This window comes from Vicia villosa, linkage group LG5 (assembly GCF_029867415.1).
Source record: "Vicia villosa cultivar HV-30 ecotype Madison, WI linkage group LG5, Vvil1.0, whole genome shotgun sequence".
NCBI classification, from domain to species: domain Eukaryota; kingdom Viridiplantae; phylum Streptophyta; class Magnoliopsida; order Fabales; family Fabaceae; genus Vicia; species Vicia villosa.
Window position 1 is genome coordinate 135,715,295 of NC_081184.1, and position 18,561 is coordinate 135,733,855.

Sequence of the window (18,561 nt, forward strand, 5' to 3'; positions counted from 1 at the left end):
TCTGAGCAACATTGTATTGCCACGATTTTCTATTATAAATTCGTCTCTTTTGAGCAACAATGTATTGTTGGAACAAGTTTGGTTTGTCAATTAATCCTTGGAGTTTTGATGATAATAAGTATGTTTGTATGAAGAACCATTTCGCCTCTAACGCTTTGCTTAAGTGTTCAAGTAAAATTCATAGATTCTGGATTTTGAGTATGCAAGATCTTATGAAGATTATCCAAAAAATCATCTTTATCTCCAAGGTGATATTTTCTAATTGAAAACCCTTCATTCCTCTCTGATCATGGTTTTTTCCACCATTAGTCTAGTTTTTTTTACTTTCTATTATTGTTTGATTTTCATGTCGTAGTACATGGTTATCTTTTGAATACTAAAAAAAAGTTAATGCTTTATTTATTTTTTCAAATTTTGGAGTTTTATTTTGAAATAATTTTATGATTTGGTCATTTGTACTGTGAAAGGTTTATGCTTTATGTAATTTTGGGATACTGCTAGAAATGTTATTAGATTTTATTTATATTTTGGTGTATTCTCTGGCTTTTGGAGGTTCTTAATGGATTTATTGTGTTTCTGAAACAGGACTTGAGGATTATAACTGAGCAAGATGGTTGAGTTACTGTGATGTCTTATTCAAAAGTTTAATACTATTTTTAGTTTTTTTTTCCTTTTTGGAGGTTTTTAATGGATTTGTTGTGTTTGATTGTGAAACAGGACTAGAGGATTATAAAAGAGTGTGACTGTTGAATTTATTATATTTTTTGGACATTCTTGATACTGCTTTTAGACAGAACCAAGTTTTTTTTGTCTTGTTTTAATTCATGTTTGTATTTGATTTAGTTAATATTTTTTGGATGTTTGTTGTGGTTGACTTAACTTGACTTTAATTAATATAGGTGACCGTGGTGGCTGAATGTAGATGCAAGTGAGAAATTGTGAGTCTGGAGATTTGAAACTTGATTTTTTGGTCATGGTGAGTCTATTGAAGATAAAAAATGGTGTGAATATTGTTTTTATGTTGCCATGATGCATTTTGGCTAGTAGTGTAGTAGATAAGAAGTAGTTTTTATATCGAATTATGTGGTTTTGTTATGCTTTTGGGTGTGCTTTGAAAAGCTTTTGCTTCATTAAGTTTAGCTACAAAGATAAAGCCATGCATAAATGGTTTACAACTAATCGTAAAACATTATTCTAATTGGACTAAAACTTTGAGAAGCACTGCATAATTGTAAAGCACATTATACTAATTGTAGAGCACTGTAAAATTGGTGAATAACTTGTTATTCACTAGTTTCGTAACCCTAATGAAGAAATCAGTTATGCTTTCACTATCTTCCATTTGAAGCAATTCATACGTTCTTTTGTGAGTTTGTAACCTCACCTCTTTCACCTTCTCAGCGCCTCCAAAATATTTTTCAAGAATCTCCCAAGCTTCTTTTGTAGATTCAGAGTCACTAACCTTTTCGAAGTTGTCTGGACTCAGACATTGATGAATTATAAAGAGTGCTTTATAACTCTTCTTCTTCTTCAATTCTTCGTGTTCTTCTATTTCTTCTGCTGAAGCGTCTTCTTCAAGCTCTTCTACTCCATCCTTTACAAGATCCCAAAGACCTCGACACCTGAATAGAATCTTCATCTGTTTGCACCAATTCTCATAGTTATCTACTTTTAGAATTGGAAGACTTGCTAGATAATTTCCATTCCCATGATTCACCACCATCGTGACTTTCTTCTTCTTCCCTTGATCAATAAACTGGAGCTCTTGATACCAGATGTTGGAAATCCATCAAAACCTATGATGAATTTCTATCAATCTTGATGAACAAGATTGTTACCACCATACGATAACAATGCAAATAAGAAAGGAAATTTAAAGAAGAACAGAGATTAGGGTTTCTGCAGAGTAACTCTTTTCCCATAAAGTGTGGAAAACTTTGTTATTCACTTGCAACTACAAATTATGTGAATACAATTCAATTGAATTGATTACAAAATAATGAGAGTTACTTTCTCCCTAAGCCAAAGCCCAAAACTATAAAAGCCCAAAATACCTATTTTGGAACTAAATCAAATCTAATTTATTTTAAATCTAAATTAAATCTATCTAGATCTAAAACAAATCTGTGTGTAACAAACTATTCCCACACAAACAAATCATTTCGGCACTCCCTTGTCTCTGTCGAACAACCTGCTTTGACACAAGGAATTACTTTCAACAAAAATGACTTGTTACTGATTAAATTCTCATATTTTAAAATTATAATTTATGGTTTTTGAAGGAAGGAATGAATTTTGAGACTTTCGTCTTTGGTATGGTTTTCTTTGTGGCTTGCAGATTGTTTGAGCTGTATAGTGATGAAGCAAGCAAACATAAAGCTGTTGGCTAAACCCTATACAGGGTATTGGTTCCCAAACATGTATTAGAGGTAAAAGAAAAGAAGGTTTTGATGTTTTGATATTTTTTTAATATGTTTCATTCTCATTTTATTTTATACTACATGCTTTTAAGTGAGAAAATCATTAAGTTATATTTTTATTTATATCTTGGGAATAAGTGGGAAAATCATTAAGTTCTGTTTTGTTTTATACCTTGGGAATAAGTGGAAAAATCAAGAAAATCATTTGCTTGGTTATGTATCTTTATGAAGGATAGAAAAACACTTAGAAAGGGGGGATTGAATAAGTGTGACTTTAAATCTTGGACGATAAAAATAAATTGCACAATTATTTTTATCCTGGTTCGCTGTTAACGAAGCTACTCCAGTCCACCCCCGCATAGATGATTTACCTCAACCTGAGGATTTAATCCACTAATCGCACGGATTACAATGGTTTTCCACTTAGTCCACGACTAAGTCTTCTAGAGTATTCTGATCACAACTTGATCACTCCAGGAACAACTGCTTAGACAACTTCTAAGACTTTTCTAGAGTCTACTGATCAACCTGATCACTCTAGTTACAAACTGCTCAGCCAACTGCTAAGACTTCCTAGAGTATTCTGATCAACATGATCACTCTAGTTCCTTACAACTTAATGTAATCTATTCAAGAGTTTACAAATGCTTCTTAAAAGCTATAATCACAAACTGTGATATTTCTCTTAACGTTTAAGCTTAATCTCACTAATATATTACAACAGCAATGTAGTGAGCTTTGATGAAGATGAAGATTCTGAGTTTAGATTTGAACAGCGTTTTAGCAAGTTTGATATTAGTTGTTTTGGTGCAGAATCGTTAACCTTGCTTCTCATCAGAACTTCATATTTATAGGCGTTGAGAAGATGACCGTTGAATGCATTTAATGCTTTGCGTGTTCCGTACAGCATCGCATTTAATGTTATACGCTTTTGTCAACTACCTCGAGCCTTGTTCACGCTGTGTCTACTGACGTTGCCTTTAGTAGCTTTAACGTTCCTTTTGTCAGTCAGCGTAGTCTGCCACGTGTACTTCCTTCTGATCTGATGTTTGTGAATACAACGTTTGAATATCATCAGAGTCAAAACAGCTTGGTGCATAGCATCTTCTGATCTTCTGATCTTGAAGTGCTTCTGTTGCGTGATACCATCTTCTGATCTTCAGTGCTTCTGATCTCATGTTCTTCTGATGCTTCCATAGACCCATGTTCTGATTCTGCTTCGACCATCTTCTGATGTCTTGCCAGACCATGTTCTGATGTTGCATGCTGAACCATTTGAGACACAACTTCTGAGCGCTGAATTATGCGTACTCTTTATATATATTTCCTGAAAGGGAAATTGCATTGGATTAGAGTACCATATTATCTTAAGCAAAATTCATATTATTGTTATCATCAAAACTAAGATAATTGATAAGAACAAATCTTGTTCTAACAATCTCCCCCTTTTTGATGATGACAAAAACATATATAAATGATATGAATTTGCGATCAGAAAGAGTAGACGGCAAAAGACAAATTACACACCTATAGCATAAGCATATGAATATGTCTCCCCCTGAGATTAACAATCTCCCCCTGAGATAAATAATCTCCCCCTGAAATAAATACTCGAAGAACTTTGATAAAAGACTTCCCTGATTATTTCGGTAGAGACGATCATATAAGCTTCTGCCTTCAGAGAATTCATAGCTTCTGACTTCTGCTTCCATTGGACAGCTTCAGAACTTGAATTTCTTTAGATCCTTAGAACACTCACAGCTTCTGATTCCTGCTTCCATCGTGGACAGCTTCAGAACTTGAATTTCTTTGATCTTCAGAACATTCACAGCTTCTGACTTCTGCTTCCATTCAGGACAGCTTCAGAACTTGAATTTCTTTGATCTTCAGAACATTCACAGCTTCTGACTTCTGCTTCCATTCAGGACAGCTTCAGAACTTGAGTTTTCTGGATCTTTTAGAACATTCACATCTTCTGATTTCTGCTTCCCTCGGATAGCTTCAGAACTTTGAATGTCTACCAATCATCACTTCATGCTAGATTTGTATCAGAACATTGTTGAATGTACCAGAGCATCATCAGAGCATCTCTACATCCTGAAATGTTACAGAACAAAAACTAAACGACAAAAGTCAGCATGAACGAGTTAGAACATAAAATGTATGTTTGAACACATTATATGTATCAGAGCCATATAGGCTGAAATAATGTATCAGAGCAAATAATGTATCAGAGCCATAACATTATATGTATCAGAGCAAATAGAATTTTGTCAGAACAGGATAGACAATGATATTCAAATTCTATTATCAGTGCTTCTGATTCATTCTTCTTTCTTGCTTCTGATCTCTGAAGCTTGACAGCACTCAGCTTGCTTCAGTTTCCAAGAGCTTATTCCTTTTACAGAATAACGCTTCTTATGGTTTTGCTTCTAGTGTTTGCTTCTGAAGATTCACTTCACTTCTCTGTACTTGCAAAACACTTAAACCATATAGAACTTGCAGTTCTTGTTAGTGAATGTGTGGGAGCCTCTTTACCCGGCAACTGATAGATTAATCAAATCATTTATCATTTATCTTCTCCCCCTTTTTGTCATAACATCAAAAAGAATATTTAAAAAGATTCAGATGCATAAAACGACAAATAGAATCACTGGAATGTAAATCAAAGAAACTTTTTCATTGAAAATCAAAAGATATTACAAAAGGTTCCTATGTTTAACAAGATGAGAAACATTCCTAGCAAATACAAAGTAGAATTTCCAAAGAGGAAATCACTACAAAAATTAAAAAATACAACATTCGGTCAAGAAACTCAACATAGAAGTTGAGCATATCTTCCTACAACTCAAGAAAGTCTTCTGTCTTTGGATGAAAGTTGATAACAACATCAAAGAAGGGTCTGACTTGAGAGGTATTAGAAGAGCCATCCCGAGATGCACAGAGATCTGTCGCCTTTGAGTCATGGAGCTTCAACAGGCTTAGGGTGAACGCTAGGTTTTGAGAGAAGAAATGAAAAACGAGAGAGAGAGAGAGAGAAGAAAAAAACTTTTAAAAGGAAAACAAAGAGATAGGAAACCAAAAACCATTTTGAAGAGTATTTAAAAGAAAATAAAATGAAACGAATGATGAAAAGCATTTAATGTTACGTGACGTGAGGAGAGATAATAAAGACAAATGAGGTGACTAGCACAGTTACCTATGGTCGGTGTCCCTTCAACTGCACGCACGTTTATCCACGAATAGTAACGACAGGTTTACCATCCCGAGATAAAACGTAACAGCTGTTTTGCTTTAAAAGAGGTTCTGAATCAACTTAGACAATGAAACGTTAGTAATAACCGAATCATAATTTCTAAAAGATTTTAATCAGAACTTCTGATATATAAAAAATAATCCATGTTCATTTCAGAAGTTACTCATACATAAGAACTTCTCATCTTCTCATTCTGGGCATAAATCCATACTGATGTTCTTCAGAATGAACTTAAACCTATCTTCAGCCAGGGGTTTTGTAAAGATATCAGCCCATTGATGGTCTGTATCAACAAAGTTTAAAGATATAACACCCTTCTGAACATAGTCCCTTATGAAATGATGTTTAATCTCAATATGTTTAGCTTTTGAATGAAGAATAGGATTCTTAGATAAACATATAGCAGAAGTATTATCACAGAATATAGGAATGTTACTCTCATATATCTGATAATCTTCCAACTGACTCTTCATCCAGAGCATCTGTGTACTACAGCCAGCAGCAGCGACATATTCTGCTTCTGTCGTTGATAGAGCAATAGTTGCTTGCTTCTTGCTGTACCAGGAGATCAAATGACTTCCAAGAAATTGGCAACTTCCTGAAGTACTTTTTCTTTCAATTCTGTCTCCAGCATAATCAGCATCACAGAATCCTACTAAGTTGTATTCTTTAGATTTTCTGTAAACTAAACCAACATTAGTAGTACCTTTCAGATACCTTAGAATTCTCTTAACAGCAGTTAAATGAGATTCTCTAGGATCTGATTGGAATCTAGCACACAAACAAACACTGAACAGAATGTCAGGTCTAGAAGCAGTCAAATATAGAAGAGATCCAATCATACCTCTGTATAACTTCTGATCTACCTTCTTACTTACCTCATCCTTACCTAGGATGCATGTTGGATGCATAGGAGTTTTGGCTTCTTTGCAGTCCAGAAGATTAAACTTCTTCAGAAGTTCCTTCACATACTTGGTTTGGTGAACATATGTTCCTTCTGATGTTTGATTTATTTGTATTCCAAGGAAATACTTGAGTTCTCCCATCATGCTCATTTCAAACTCAGCCTGCATAGACTTAGCAAACTCCTTTCCAAGTGTAGCATTAGATGTTCCAAAAATAATATCATCTACATATATTTGACAAATTAAAATATTCTTTTCAAAGGTTTTACAAAAGAGAGTAGTGTCCACTTTTCCTCTAGTGAAACCATTATCTAGAAGGAAAGAACTTAAGCGTTCATACCAAGCTCTGGGAGCCTGTTTCAATCCATACAATGATTTCTTTAGTTTAAAAACATGATTAGGAGACATAGAGTCTTCAAAACCAGGAGGTTGATGGACATAAACTTCTTCATCTATATAACCATTTAAGAAGGCACTCTTAACATCCATTTGATAGAGAGTGATGTTATGTTGAGTGGCAAAAGAAATTAATAGACGAATAGACTCTAACCTGGCCACTGGTGCAAAGGTTTCTGTATAGTCAATCCCTTCTTGCTGACTATAACCCTGAGCCACCAATCTGGCTTTGTTCCTTACCACCTCACCTTTCTCACTGAGCTTGTTTCTGAAGACCCATTTTGTACCAATTATATTGAATCCACCTGGTCTAGGAACAAGGTCCCAAACATCATTCCTTGTGAACTGATTCAGTTCTTCTTGCATAGCAATTATCCAGTCTGGATCTTCTAGAGCATGATCAACAGAAGTTGGCTCGATCAAAGATACAAGACCTAATTGACAGTCTGCATTGTTCTTAAGGAATGCTCTTGTTCTGATTGGATCATCCTTCTTTCCAAGAATGACATATTCTGAATGACCAGAGATGAGTCTGGATGATCTTCTGACAGATGGTTCTTCAGACATACTTAGATCCTCCAGAGAAGCTGATACTTGATCTTCAGATTCTTTGCTTCTGAGAAGCTCTGCTTCTGATGCGTTGCTTCTTGGCTCAACAACTTCTGATATGTCAATATCATAACCTGCAAAATTATCAAACTGCTTTGGTTTTTCAGAACCAAGCTTATCATCAAACCTGATATTGATTGATTCTTCTACAATCAATGTTTCAGTATTGTATACTCTGTAGCCTTTTGAGCGTTCAGAATATCCAAGAAGGAAACATTTCTGTGCTTTGGAATCAAACTTACCAAGATAATCTTTAGTGTTCAGAATAAAGCATACACATCCAAAAGGATGGAAATATGAAATGTTGGGCTTTCTATTCTTCCACAATTCATAGGGAGTCTTATTTAGAATAGGTCTGATAGAGATTCTATTCTGAATATAGCATGCAGTGTTTATTGCTTCTGCCCAGAAATGCTTAGCCATATTGGTTTCATTGATCATGGTTCTGGCCATTTCTTGCAGAGTCCTATTCTTTCGTTCTACAACCCCATTTTGCTGTGGAGTTCTAGGACAAGAGAAATCATGGGCAATACCATTTTCTTTGAAGAACTCTTCAAAGGATCTGTTCTCAAATTCACCACCATGATCACTTCTGACCTTTATGATTTTACACTCTTTTTCAGATTGAATCTGAATGCAGAAATCAAAGAACACTGAATGAGTCTCATCCTTGTGTTTCAAGAATTTTACCCATGTCCAGCGACTATAATCATCTACGATGACTAATCCATATTTCTTTCCTCTGACAGATGCTGTTTTGACTGGTCCAAACAGATCAATGTGCAAGAGTTCTAATGGCCTTGAGGTAGAAACAACATTCTTAGACTTGAATGCAGGTTTGGGGAACTTGCCCTTCTGACATGCTTCACAAAGAGCATCTGATTTGAATTTCAGATTAGAGAGTCCTCTGACAAGATTCAGTTTGTTAATCTGAGAGATCTTTCTCAAACTAGCATGACCTAATCTCCTGTGCCAGACCCACTGCTCTTCAGAAACAGACATAAGACAAGTCACCTTCTGACTCATAAGATCTTGCAGATCTGTCTTATAAATGTTGTTCTTCCTCTTGCCTGTAAATAGGATTGAGCCATCCTTCTGATTTACAGCCTTGCAAGACTTTTGATTGAAGATTATATCATAACCATTGTCACTTAATTGACTGATAGATAAGAGGTTATGAGTTAATCCTTCTACAAGAAGTACATTAGAGATGGAAGGAGAGTTACCAGACTTTATAGTTCCAGAGCCAATTATCTTGCCCTTCTGATCTCCTCCAAACTTGACTTCTCCTCCAGACTTAAGCACCAGGTCTTGGAACATAGACCTTCTTCCTGTCATGTGTCGTGAGCATCCAGAGTCCAGGTACCATGACATGTTGTGCTTTGTCCTTCTTGCAGCCAAGGATATCTGCAATAGGAATAATCTTATCCTTAGGTACCCACATTTTCTTGGGTCCTTTCTTGTTAGATTTTTTCAAGTTCTGATTGAACTTGGGTTTGACATTATAAGCAATAGGAGGAATAGCATGATAATTTTTAATATGAGTTTCATGATATTTCCTAGGTTGTGTCACATGCTTCTTGGTGTGTGTTATGTGAAAACTTTGTGCATGTGAAGTGTGCCTAATATCATGAGAGTGGCCATACTTGAACTGATCATACAATGGCTTGTATGTAATTTTCATTTCATCAACAGGTTCAAGTTTGTATGGGGTTTCACCCTCAAAACCAATGCCGACTCTTTTGTTTCCAGACACAGCATATATCATAGAAGCTAGCTGACTTCTGCCAATACTTCTAGATAAGAACTTCCTGAAACTTAAATCATATTCTTTCAGAATATGGTTTAGACTAGGAGTGGATTTTTCTGAATCAGAAGGAGATCCAACATTATTGGATAATTTTAAAAGTTTTTCTTTTAATTCAGAATTTTCCAACTCAAGCTTCTTTGTTTCAAATTCAAATAGCTTTTTCAGCTTCTTGTATTTGAGACTAATCTGAGACTTGAGTTCCAGAAGTTCAGTTAGACCGGAAACTAACTCATCTCTAGTAAGTTCAGAAAATACCTCTTCAGAATCTGATTCTGATGTAGATTCTGATTCGTCATCTTCTGTCGCCATCAGCGCACAGTTGGCCTGCTCATCTTCTGAATCATCTTCTGACTCATCCCAGGTTGCCATAAGACCTTTCTTCTTATGAAACTTTTTCTTGGGACTTTCCTTCTGAAGATTTGGACATTCATTCTTGTAGTGTCCAGGCTCATTGCATTCATAGCACATGACCTTCTTCTTGTCAAATCTTCTTTCATCAGAAGATTCTCCACGTTCAAATTTCCTTGAACTTCTGAAGCCTATGAACTTCCTTTGCTTGGTCTTCCAGAGTTGATTTAGCCTTCTGGAAATCATGGACAGTTCATCTTCTTCTTCAGATTCTGATTCTTCAGGATCTTCTTCTCTGGCCTGAAAAGCGTTAGTGCATTTCTTGATATTTGATTTTAATGCAATAGACTTACCTTTCTTTTGAGGCTCATTTGCGTCCAGCTCTATTTCATGACTTCTCAAGGCACTGATAAGCTCTTCCAGAGAAACTTCATTCAGATTCTTCGCAATCTTGAATGCAGTCACCATCGGACCCCATCTTCTGGGTAAGCTTCTGATGATCTTCTTTACATGATCAGCCTTGGTGTATCCTTTGTCAAGAACTCTCAATCCAGCAGTAAGAGTTTGAAATCTTGAAAACATCTTTTCAATGTCTTCATCATCCTCCATCTTGAAGGCTTCATACTTCTGGATTAAAGCTAGAGCTTTAGTCTCCTTGACTTGAGCATTTCCTTCATGAGTCATTTTCAAGGACTCATATATGTCATAGGCCGTTTCCCTGTTAGATATCTTCTCATACTCAGCATGAGAGATAGCATTCAGCAAAACAGTTCTACATTTATGATGATTCCTGAAAAGCTTCTTCTGATCATCATTCATTTCTTGCCTTGACAGCTTTACGCCACTGGCATTTACTGGATGTTTGTAACCATCCATCAGAAGATCCCATAGATCACCATCTAGACCCAGAAAGTAACTTTCCAGTTTATCTTTCCAGTATTCAAAGTTTTCACCATCAAATACCGGCGGTCTAGTATAACCATTGTTACCGTTGTATTGCTCAGCAGAGCCAGATGTAGATGCAGGTGTAGGTGTAGACTTTTCACTTTCATCAACCATCTTTTACTGAAGCGTTTTTCTCTTCCTGAATCTTTTCTAAACACGGTTAAGTGCTTGCACCTTAGAACCGGCGCTCTGATGCCAATTGAAGGATAGAAAAACACTTAGAAAGGGGGGATTGAATAAGTGTGACTTTAAATCTTGGACGATAAAAATAAATTGCACAATTATTTTTATCCTGGTTCGCTGTTAACGAAGCTACTCCAGTCCACCCCCGCAGAGATGATTTACCTCAACCTGAGGATTTAATCCACTAATCGCACGGATTACAATGGTTTTCCACTTAGTCCACGACTAAGTCTTCTAGAGTATTCTGATCACAACTTGATCACTCCAGGAACAACTGCTTAGACAACTTCTAAGACTTTTCTAGAGTCTACTGATCAACCTGATCACTCTAGTTACAAACTGCTCAGCCAACTGCTAAGACTTCCTAGAGTATTCTGATCAACACGATCACTCTAGTTCCTTACAACTTAATGTAATCTATTCAAAAGTTTACAAATGCTTCTTAAAAGCTATAATCACAAACTGTGATATTTCTCTTAACGTTTAAGCTTAATCTCACTAATATATTACAACAGCAATGTAGTGAGCTTTGATGAAGATGAAGATTCTGAGTTTAGATTTGAACAGCGTTTTAGCAAGTTTGATATTAGTTGTTTTGGTGCAGAATCGTTAACCTTGCTTCTCATCAGAACTTCATATTTATAGGCGTTGAGAAGATGACCGTTGAATGCATTTAATGCTTTGCGTGTTCCGTACAGCATCGCATTTAATGTTATACGCTTTTGTCAACTACCTCGAGCCTTGTTCACGCTGTGTCTACTGACGTTGCCTTTAGTAGCTTTAACGTTCCTTTTGTCAGTCAGCGTAGTCTGCCACGTGTACTTCCTTCTGATCTGATGTTTGTGAATACAACGTTTGAATATCATCAGAGTCAAAACAGCTTGGTGCATAGCATCTTCTGATCTTCTGATCTTGAAGTGCTTCTGTTGCGTGATACCATCTTCTGATCTTCAGTGCTTCTGATCTCATGTTCTTCTGATGCTTCCATAGACCCATGTTCTGATTCTGCTTCGACCATCTTCTGATGTCTTGCCAGACCATGTTCTGATGTTGCATGCTGAACCATTTGAGACACAACTTCTGAGCGCTGAATTATGCGTACTCTTTATATATATTTCCTGAAAGGGAAATTGCATTGGATTAGAGTACCATATTATCTTAAGCAAAATTCATATTATTGTTATCATCAAAACTAAGATAATTGATAAGAACAAATCTTGTTCTAACACTTTATTATTATCTTTTGACTGCATCAGATGATATGCTAGGTAATTTGGTTATAGGCTCGTATTTATAGAAATGATTTAATTTTTATATGCTGCAGGAAAGGAAACTCAATCATGTGCAATTGAAGGATGCAAGAATCTTTGGTAAGGATATTTTAATGGCCTTTGTTCCATTGCTATGAAAAGATCTCATAGGTTGACATTTCAACAATTAAATTAATACAAATATAACTTTAGTTTGATATTGAAACCGTAAATAAATGTTTATAACCTAAGTTTATCTTTAGAAAAAAAAGACTTAAGTTATATATAAAATGTTATGATTAAAGCAAGTTTTATAAAATTGTTTTTGTTATGAACAATTGAATGATTGTCTGATAGTAGCTTACATATAAGAATAAAAATTGTTAATATGAGAATAATAATTGTTAGCACAGAGAAATCTTGATACTCAATCATTGCTATTTTATATATCTTCCTTTAAGAAAATTCAATATTATATATTTTTATTAATGCCCTTTAGTCTAAAGCATTATAAAATTAAATGACCTGTTATATTTTATTAATTTTATTTGGTATGAAATTAATGCATTTTAAGTAAATTTGTCACAAATATTATTTGTTGCTTATTTTAGATCATTATAAATTATTTGATATTTAATATTTTAATTTTTATCTTATTTTTTAATTTTAAATTCATGATAGAATTAAGTATGTCAAATCTTGTAAAATTTGACTTTGTGGCTCGTGACATCTCGGGAAAGAATTATTTGCCTTGGGCTCTAGATGCTGAAATCCATCTAAATGCAAAAGGTCACAGTAATGCTATTAAAGAAGGAAATACATCATTTGATCAACAAAAGGCAAAATCCATGATATTCCTTTGTTGTCATCTTCATGAGGACCTTAAAAAAGAATATCTTACTGTAACTGATCCATATGTTTTGTGGAAAAATTTAAAAGAGAGATATGCTCATCAAAAATTGGTTATTCTACCAAAAGCTCGTTATGATTGGATGCATTTACGCTTGCAAGATTTTAAAAGTGTAAGTGATTATAATTATGCAATGTTTAGAATAACCTCTAAGCTGACATTATGTGGAGCAAAAGTAACTGATGAAGTTATGTTAGAAAAAACATTCTCAACTTTTCATGCATCCAATGTGCTCCTACAACAACAATATCGAGAAAAGGGGTTTAATAAATACTCTGATTTGATATCTTGTCTTCTCGTGGTTGAACAAAATAACGAGCTCTTGATGAAAAATCAAGAGGCTCATCCCGCAGGTACAGCTCCATTCCCAGAAGTGAATGTAGCAAGACACTGTTACTATGTGCAAAATTGTGGTCGTGGTCGTGAACGGGGTCGCGGTCGTGCCCATAATTATGCTCGTGGTCTTAATTTTGATCATAGCCGCAATGGCAATCATAAGAATGTATCTTTGCACCAGAAGTGGAAAGATACTGAAAAAGCATGAAAAAGGTGGTCGGAGTAGCAAAAACAAAGAAAATATTTGTTATCGTTGTGGGGAGAAAGGTCATGGGGGTCGCACTTGTCATACACCAAAACACCTTGTTGATCTTTATCAAAAATCACTAAAAAAATACAAATACAAGGATTGAGACACATTTTGCTAATGAAGATGGTGATCCCGATTATGGCAACATGGATGTTACTCATTTAGAGATTGATGATTTCTTTGCTGATCTAGATGGAAAAACTGATCACCTTATTGAAGATGGAACTGTCAAGAAATAGAAGTTATAGAATTTTTCTATTTATTTTAGTTATTATGAATGCTTTGAATTCTCAATTTTTTTTTTAAATTTTAAATTCAATGTTTGCTTCATGTTTTTGAATTTTAATTCTATATAATAATAAAGTGTGTTTGCTTTCTGTTCATTTACATAATTTATTGTTTAAATAACTTCTATGTTTAAAGTACATTTATAACTCATTGTTATTTTTTTAGAATGAATGTCGGCACTTGCGCCACTAATGAAGATATTTGTCTCGCTGATAGTGCAACTACTCACACAATTTTCATAGATGAAAAATATTTCTCTTACTTAGTAAAGCGAAAAACAGATGTCAGCACTATATCTGGCACCTCAAAAATAATTGAAGGCTCTGAAAGAGCCAGTGTATTATTAAGTGGAGGAACAATATTACACATTGAGAATGCACTATATTCCTCCAAATCTAATAGAAATTTATTAGGTTTCAAAGGTATTCGCCTAAATGGCTATCATATTGAAACAAAAGATGATGGAGGTATCAAATATCTTTGTATTACACAACAAAATTTGGACAGAAAATGTGTAATGGAAAAACTATCGGCTTTTTCCTCGGGCCTGTACTACACTTATATTAGTACAATTGAAGCACATGCCATTGTAAACAAGAAGTTTACAAATAATAATAAATTTGTAATTTGGCATGACTGGTTAGGCCATCCCAATTATATAATGATTCAAAAAACAATTAAAAATTTATGCGGTCATCATTTAATGAGTCGGAAAATTATTCAATCAAATAAATTCTCATGCAACTCTTGCTCGCAAGGGAAGTTGATAATTCGGCCATCACCAAAAAAAATTGAAAATAAATCTATCAGTTTTTTAGAGCGTATACATGGTGATATTTGGGCCAATACACCCATCATGTGGACCATTTATATATTTTATGGTTTTAGTGAATGCATCAACTAGATGGTCACATGTTTGTTTGTTGTCAACTCGCAACCAGAAGTTTGCGAGATTGCTAGCTCACCTAATTCAAATAAGAGCTCATTTTCCAAATTATCCTATCAAGAAAATACGTCTTGATAATGCTGCAGAATTTTCATCTCAAGCATTTAATGAGTATTGTATGTCTATTGGAATTGATATTGAGCATCCAGTAGCACATGCTCATACACAAAATGGACTTGCTGAATCATTTATTAAACACATAAAATTAATTGCAAGACAACTTATTATGAGATACAAACTCTCAGTTTCTGCTTGGGGACATACAATTTTGCATGCTGCAACATTAATTCGTCTCAGGCCAACGACTTACCACGCCTCTTCCCTTTTAGAATTAGTTTTTGGTAAAGAACCTAATATTTTTCATCTAAGAATTTTTGGATGTGCGGTGTATGTCCCAATATCTCTACCACAACACACTAAGATGGGTCCTTAAAGGAGGATGAGAATATATGTTGGATACGAGTCTCCATCTATTATAAAGTACCTTGAACCAACAACGGGAGATTTATTCAATGCTCATTTTGCTGATTGTCATTTTGATGAATCAAATTTTCCAACATGAGGAGGAAAGAATAAGAAGTTGGAAAAAGAGATCAGCTGGAATGAATTATCATTATCTCATCTCGATCCTCGAACAAAACAATGAGAACTAGAAGTTCAAAAGATAATTCACTTGCAAATCTTAGCAAATTAAATACCAAATGTATTCACTGATCCAAAAGGTGTGACTAAATCATATATACCAGCTGCAAATGCTCCGATGAGATTAGATATCCCTGTTGGACAATCCAATGAGTCTCAACCACGCTTGAAGCGTGGCAGACCAATCGGTTCCAAAGATAAAAATCCTCGAACAAGAAAGGGAGCTAAGAAAAGAGATGGTCCAAGTGAGGATATAGAAAATTTAAAAGAATCTTCAGACATAATAAACATTTCATCTCCAGAAGTGATTAATCAGTTACCTGAAACTTATGAAAATAAAGAGCTCTCGATAAATTATGTCCAAAATGGAATACAATGGAACCGACATGAAGTCGACATTGATGATATTTTTTGTACAATATAGCGCTAAATGTAATAAATGACAAAGAGGATCATGAACACACGTCTATTAAAAATTGTAGACAAAGTGAGGACTGGCTAAAATGGAAAGATGCAATTGAAGCAGAATTAAACTCACTCTACAAAAGACAAGTTAGTGATGGAACAAGGGAATCATGAACTTTATCAAAGTTTTCATGATTTTCATAAAGTCAGCCGTAGATGTCCCTATGTGAAGTCAACTCCGAAATAAGTGCCCGTCGAATAAATGTGTGATTTTTTCTCCTCTGTCGAGCAAACCGGTAACGGCTCGATACCCACAATTACCATCAGTGCCAACATCAATTATATTATCAATATATTTGTGCATAAATAGCGGCATCTCATCAATGTAGATCATCAGAGGTTTTTTAATCAGAGGTGTGCGCGGCGGCTTCGAAATACGGGCTCCTTTGTTAGCACTACACTTGGACTTTGGTGTGGGTGAATCCAGGATCAATGCAACAACAATTTCTAAAAGTGGAAGCCTATACTTGTTGGTCTTGAACGTCGAATCAATTATAAGAATGGTTGGAAATGTGTTGAACTTGATACTTTCGGGATGAGTCCAAAATATGTCACGCACCGTAACTTTGTCCTCACAAGTTCTGAAGCTCTAAACGTATTGGTTATCACCCAAAAGTTTTAAAAGGTGTTGCATTTCCAACCTCGGCCCCATTTTCATGACTTTAAGATTGTACCGTTCATTGTATACTTTCTTGATATTTGAAACACTATCCGGTTTTTTCTTTTCAAATCCGCATGTATGTTTCTCGGCGCAACTTTGACTTTCGATAATTCAGAAATAACATTCTTCTCTTCGCGAGACAACCAACACGCACTTGGATGCTCGTATAGATTAGTTTCCAATGCATGATTATGAATTCCACATATGACGGTAATACGCCACAATCCATCAATCTTACAAGTTACGCGCAACTTAAACCGACACACACACTTTCTCGATCCCGTGTCATCGTATTTTAGCACCCGGTTTGTTCCTACATACTTCCCACCCCTCTCGCAATTCAACACAACAAAGACTTTCCTTCTACTACTTCCATTGTCGGACCTTAATATCACAATGCCAAATCCAAGTTTACTAGCTTCATTTCAGACCCAATCTAGCACATGTTCACGACAAGCGAAAGTCATATCATTTGTAAATTATGGTCGAACATCCACCGCAACGATGATGGTTTTAACATCGTTAACCGGTTCGATAGGCTTAGCATCTACGTTGGCCTCTTCCGGTGTTACTAACTCATCCCCGACAATATTGTCCAAATGCACCATACCTAAAATATTCAAAATACATCAATGTTGTTAAAACAATTTTTTCAAATTCTGTATCATAGCTTATTTCGGAAGTGCACTTCCAAAATTTGTTAGGTGGTGTATTTCGGAAGTGCATTTCCGAACTGATGCTGTTTTATTCATCAACAAATGAGCAACAATGTAGTGAAATAAGAGATGAAATGAAGTTTATTTACCTCAAATTGTAGCTTTCTATGCCCTCTTTGGTATGATAAACCACTTGAAACTCAATTTGGAGACGAAAGATGGATTGAAAATGATGGGGGGTTTTGGAGAGGGTTTGAGTTGTTGTTTGGAGGAAAATGAATGAAATAGTGAAGGAGGGAAAAAGTATATGAAAGATCTTTTCGGAGATGATCTCCGAAAAAACATCTGACAGTTTAAATCCAACGTTTAAATTGAAAAATAAGTGCTTCCGGAGATGCATCTCCAAAAACACCCATTTTTTGGTATTTTTGGAAATGTATCTCCGAATTCTAAGAAAATAGTAAAAAAAATGACTTCAAAGATGCATCTCCAAAATTAGGGGTATTATGGGGTTTTAAGTAGGAGTTTTCACCCCGGAGGAATGGATAAAGAAATTTTCTTCTGTCAAACCAATCCCTTTACCATCTATCCACCCTATAGCTGTCAAAATGGGCTAGACCATATGGGCCTGTCCGCCAGACCCAAAAAATCATAGGGCTTGGGCCTTAAAATTAGAGCCCATATTTTTCAGGGTCTTTTTAGCCCAGCCCTGAAAAGCCCGCTAGCCCATATGGGCCGTGGGTAGCCCATCAGACCCGCATGATTATAGATTTTTAAAAAATATATTAATATTTATATTATCTTACTCCAAAATAGCATATTGATTTTTCTCATTTCACTAAATTTTATCTCTATTTTATTCAATCATTTTCTTTTAAATATTATACATTAATATAATCAAAATATCATATTATATTAGTTTTTCTCTTATAATAAATATTCAAGTATTATTTTATATAATTTAGACATATATTGTATTTAGAAACACATTATAGTATTTATAAGAGATAATATAATACTTAAAAATGTATTATGTTTAAAATAACATAATTTTTAATTTTATTTATAATAAATATTATAGAATTTTTATTTTAATTTTTTTAAATATAAAAGTCTATTTAGGACCGGATAGCCCGAAACCCATCTAAAGCCGAACTCGGGTAATAAATCGCGAGCCCATTTTATACAGGGCCTTTTTGGCCCGGTCCATATTGACAGCTCTAATCCACCCGATGCTTGGCCCCCATGTTTTGAGACCATTCTCCCACTTGACTCAATCAAGTCA

The 18,561-nt window shown here is 35.0% G+C and overlaps 1 protein-coding gene across 1 annotated transcript; it reads left to right on the top strand.

Annotated features, from left to right (window-relative positions):
- The first annotated feature begins 12,811 nt into the window (after positions 1-12,811).
- On the top strand, positions 12,812-13,576 carry LOC131605519 (uncharacterized). The gene has a single exon (XM_058877867.1). The coding sequence runs from the start codon at positions 12,812-12,814 to the stop codon at positions 13,574-13,576; it is 765 nt and encodes a 254-aa protein (XP_058733850.1).
- The last annotated feature ends 4,985 nt before the right edge of the window (positions 13,577-18,561 follow it).

Bases quoted from the DNA above. Each gene is read 5' to 3' on its own strand.
- LOC131605519 (XM_058877867.1), top strand. From the start codon at position 12,812: ATGTCAAATCTTGTAAAATTTGACTTTGTGGCTCGTGACATCTCGGGA.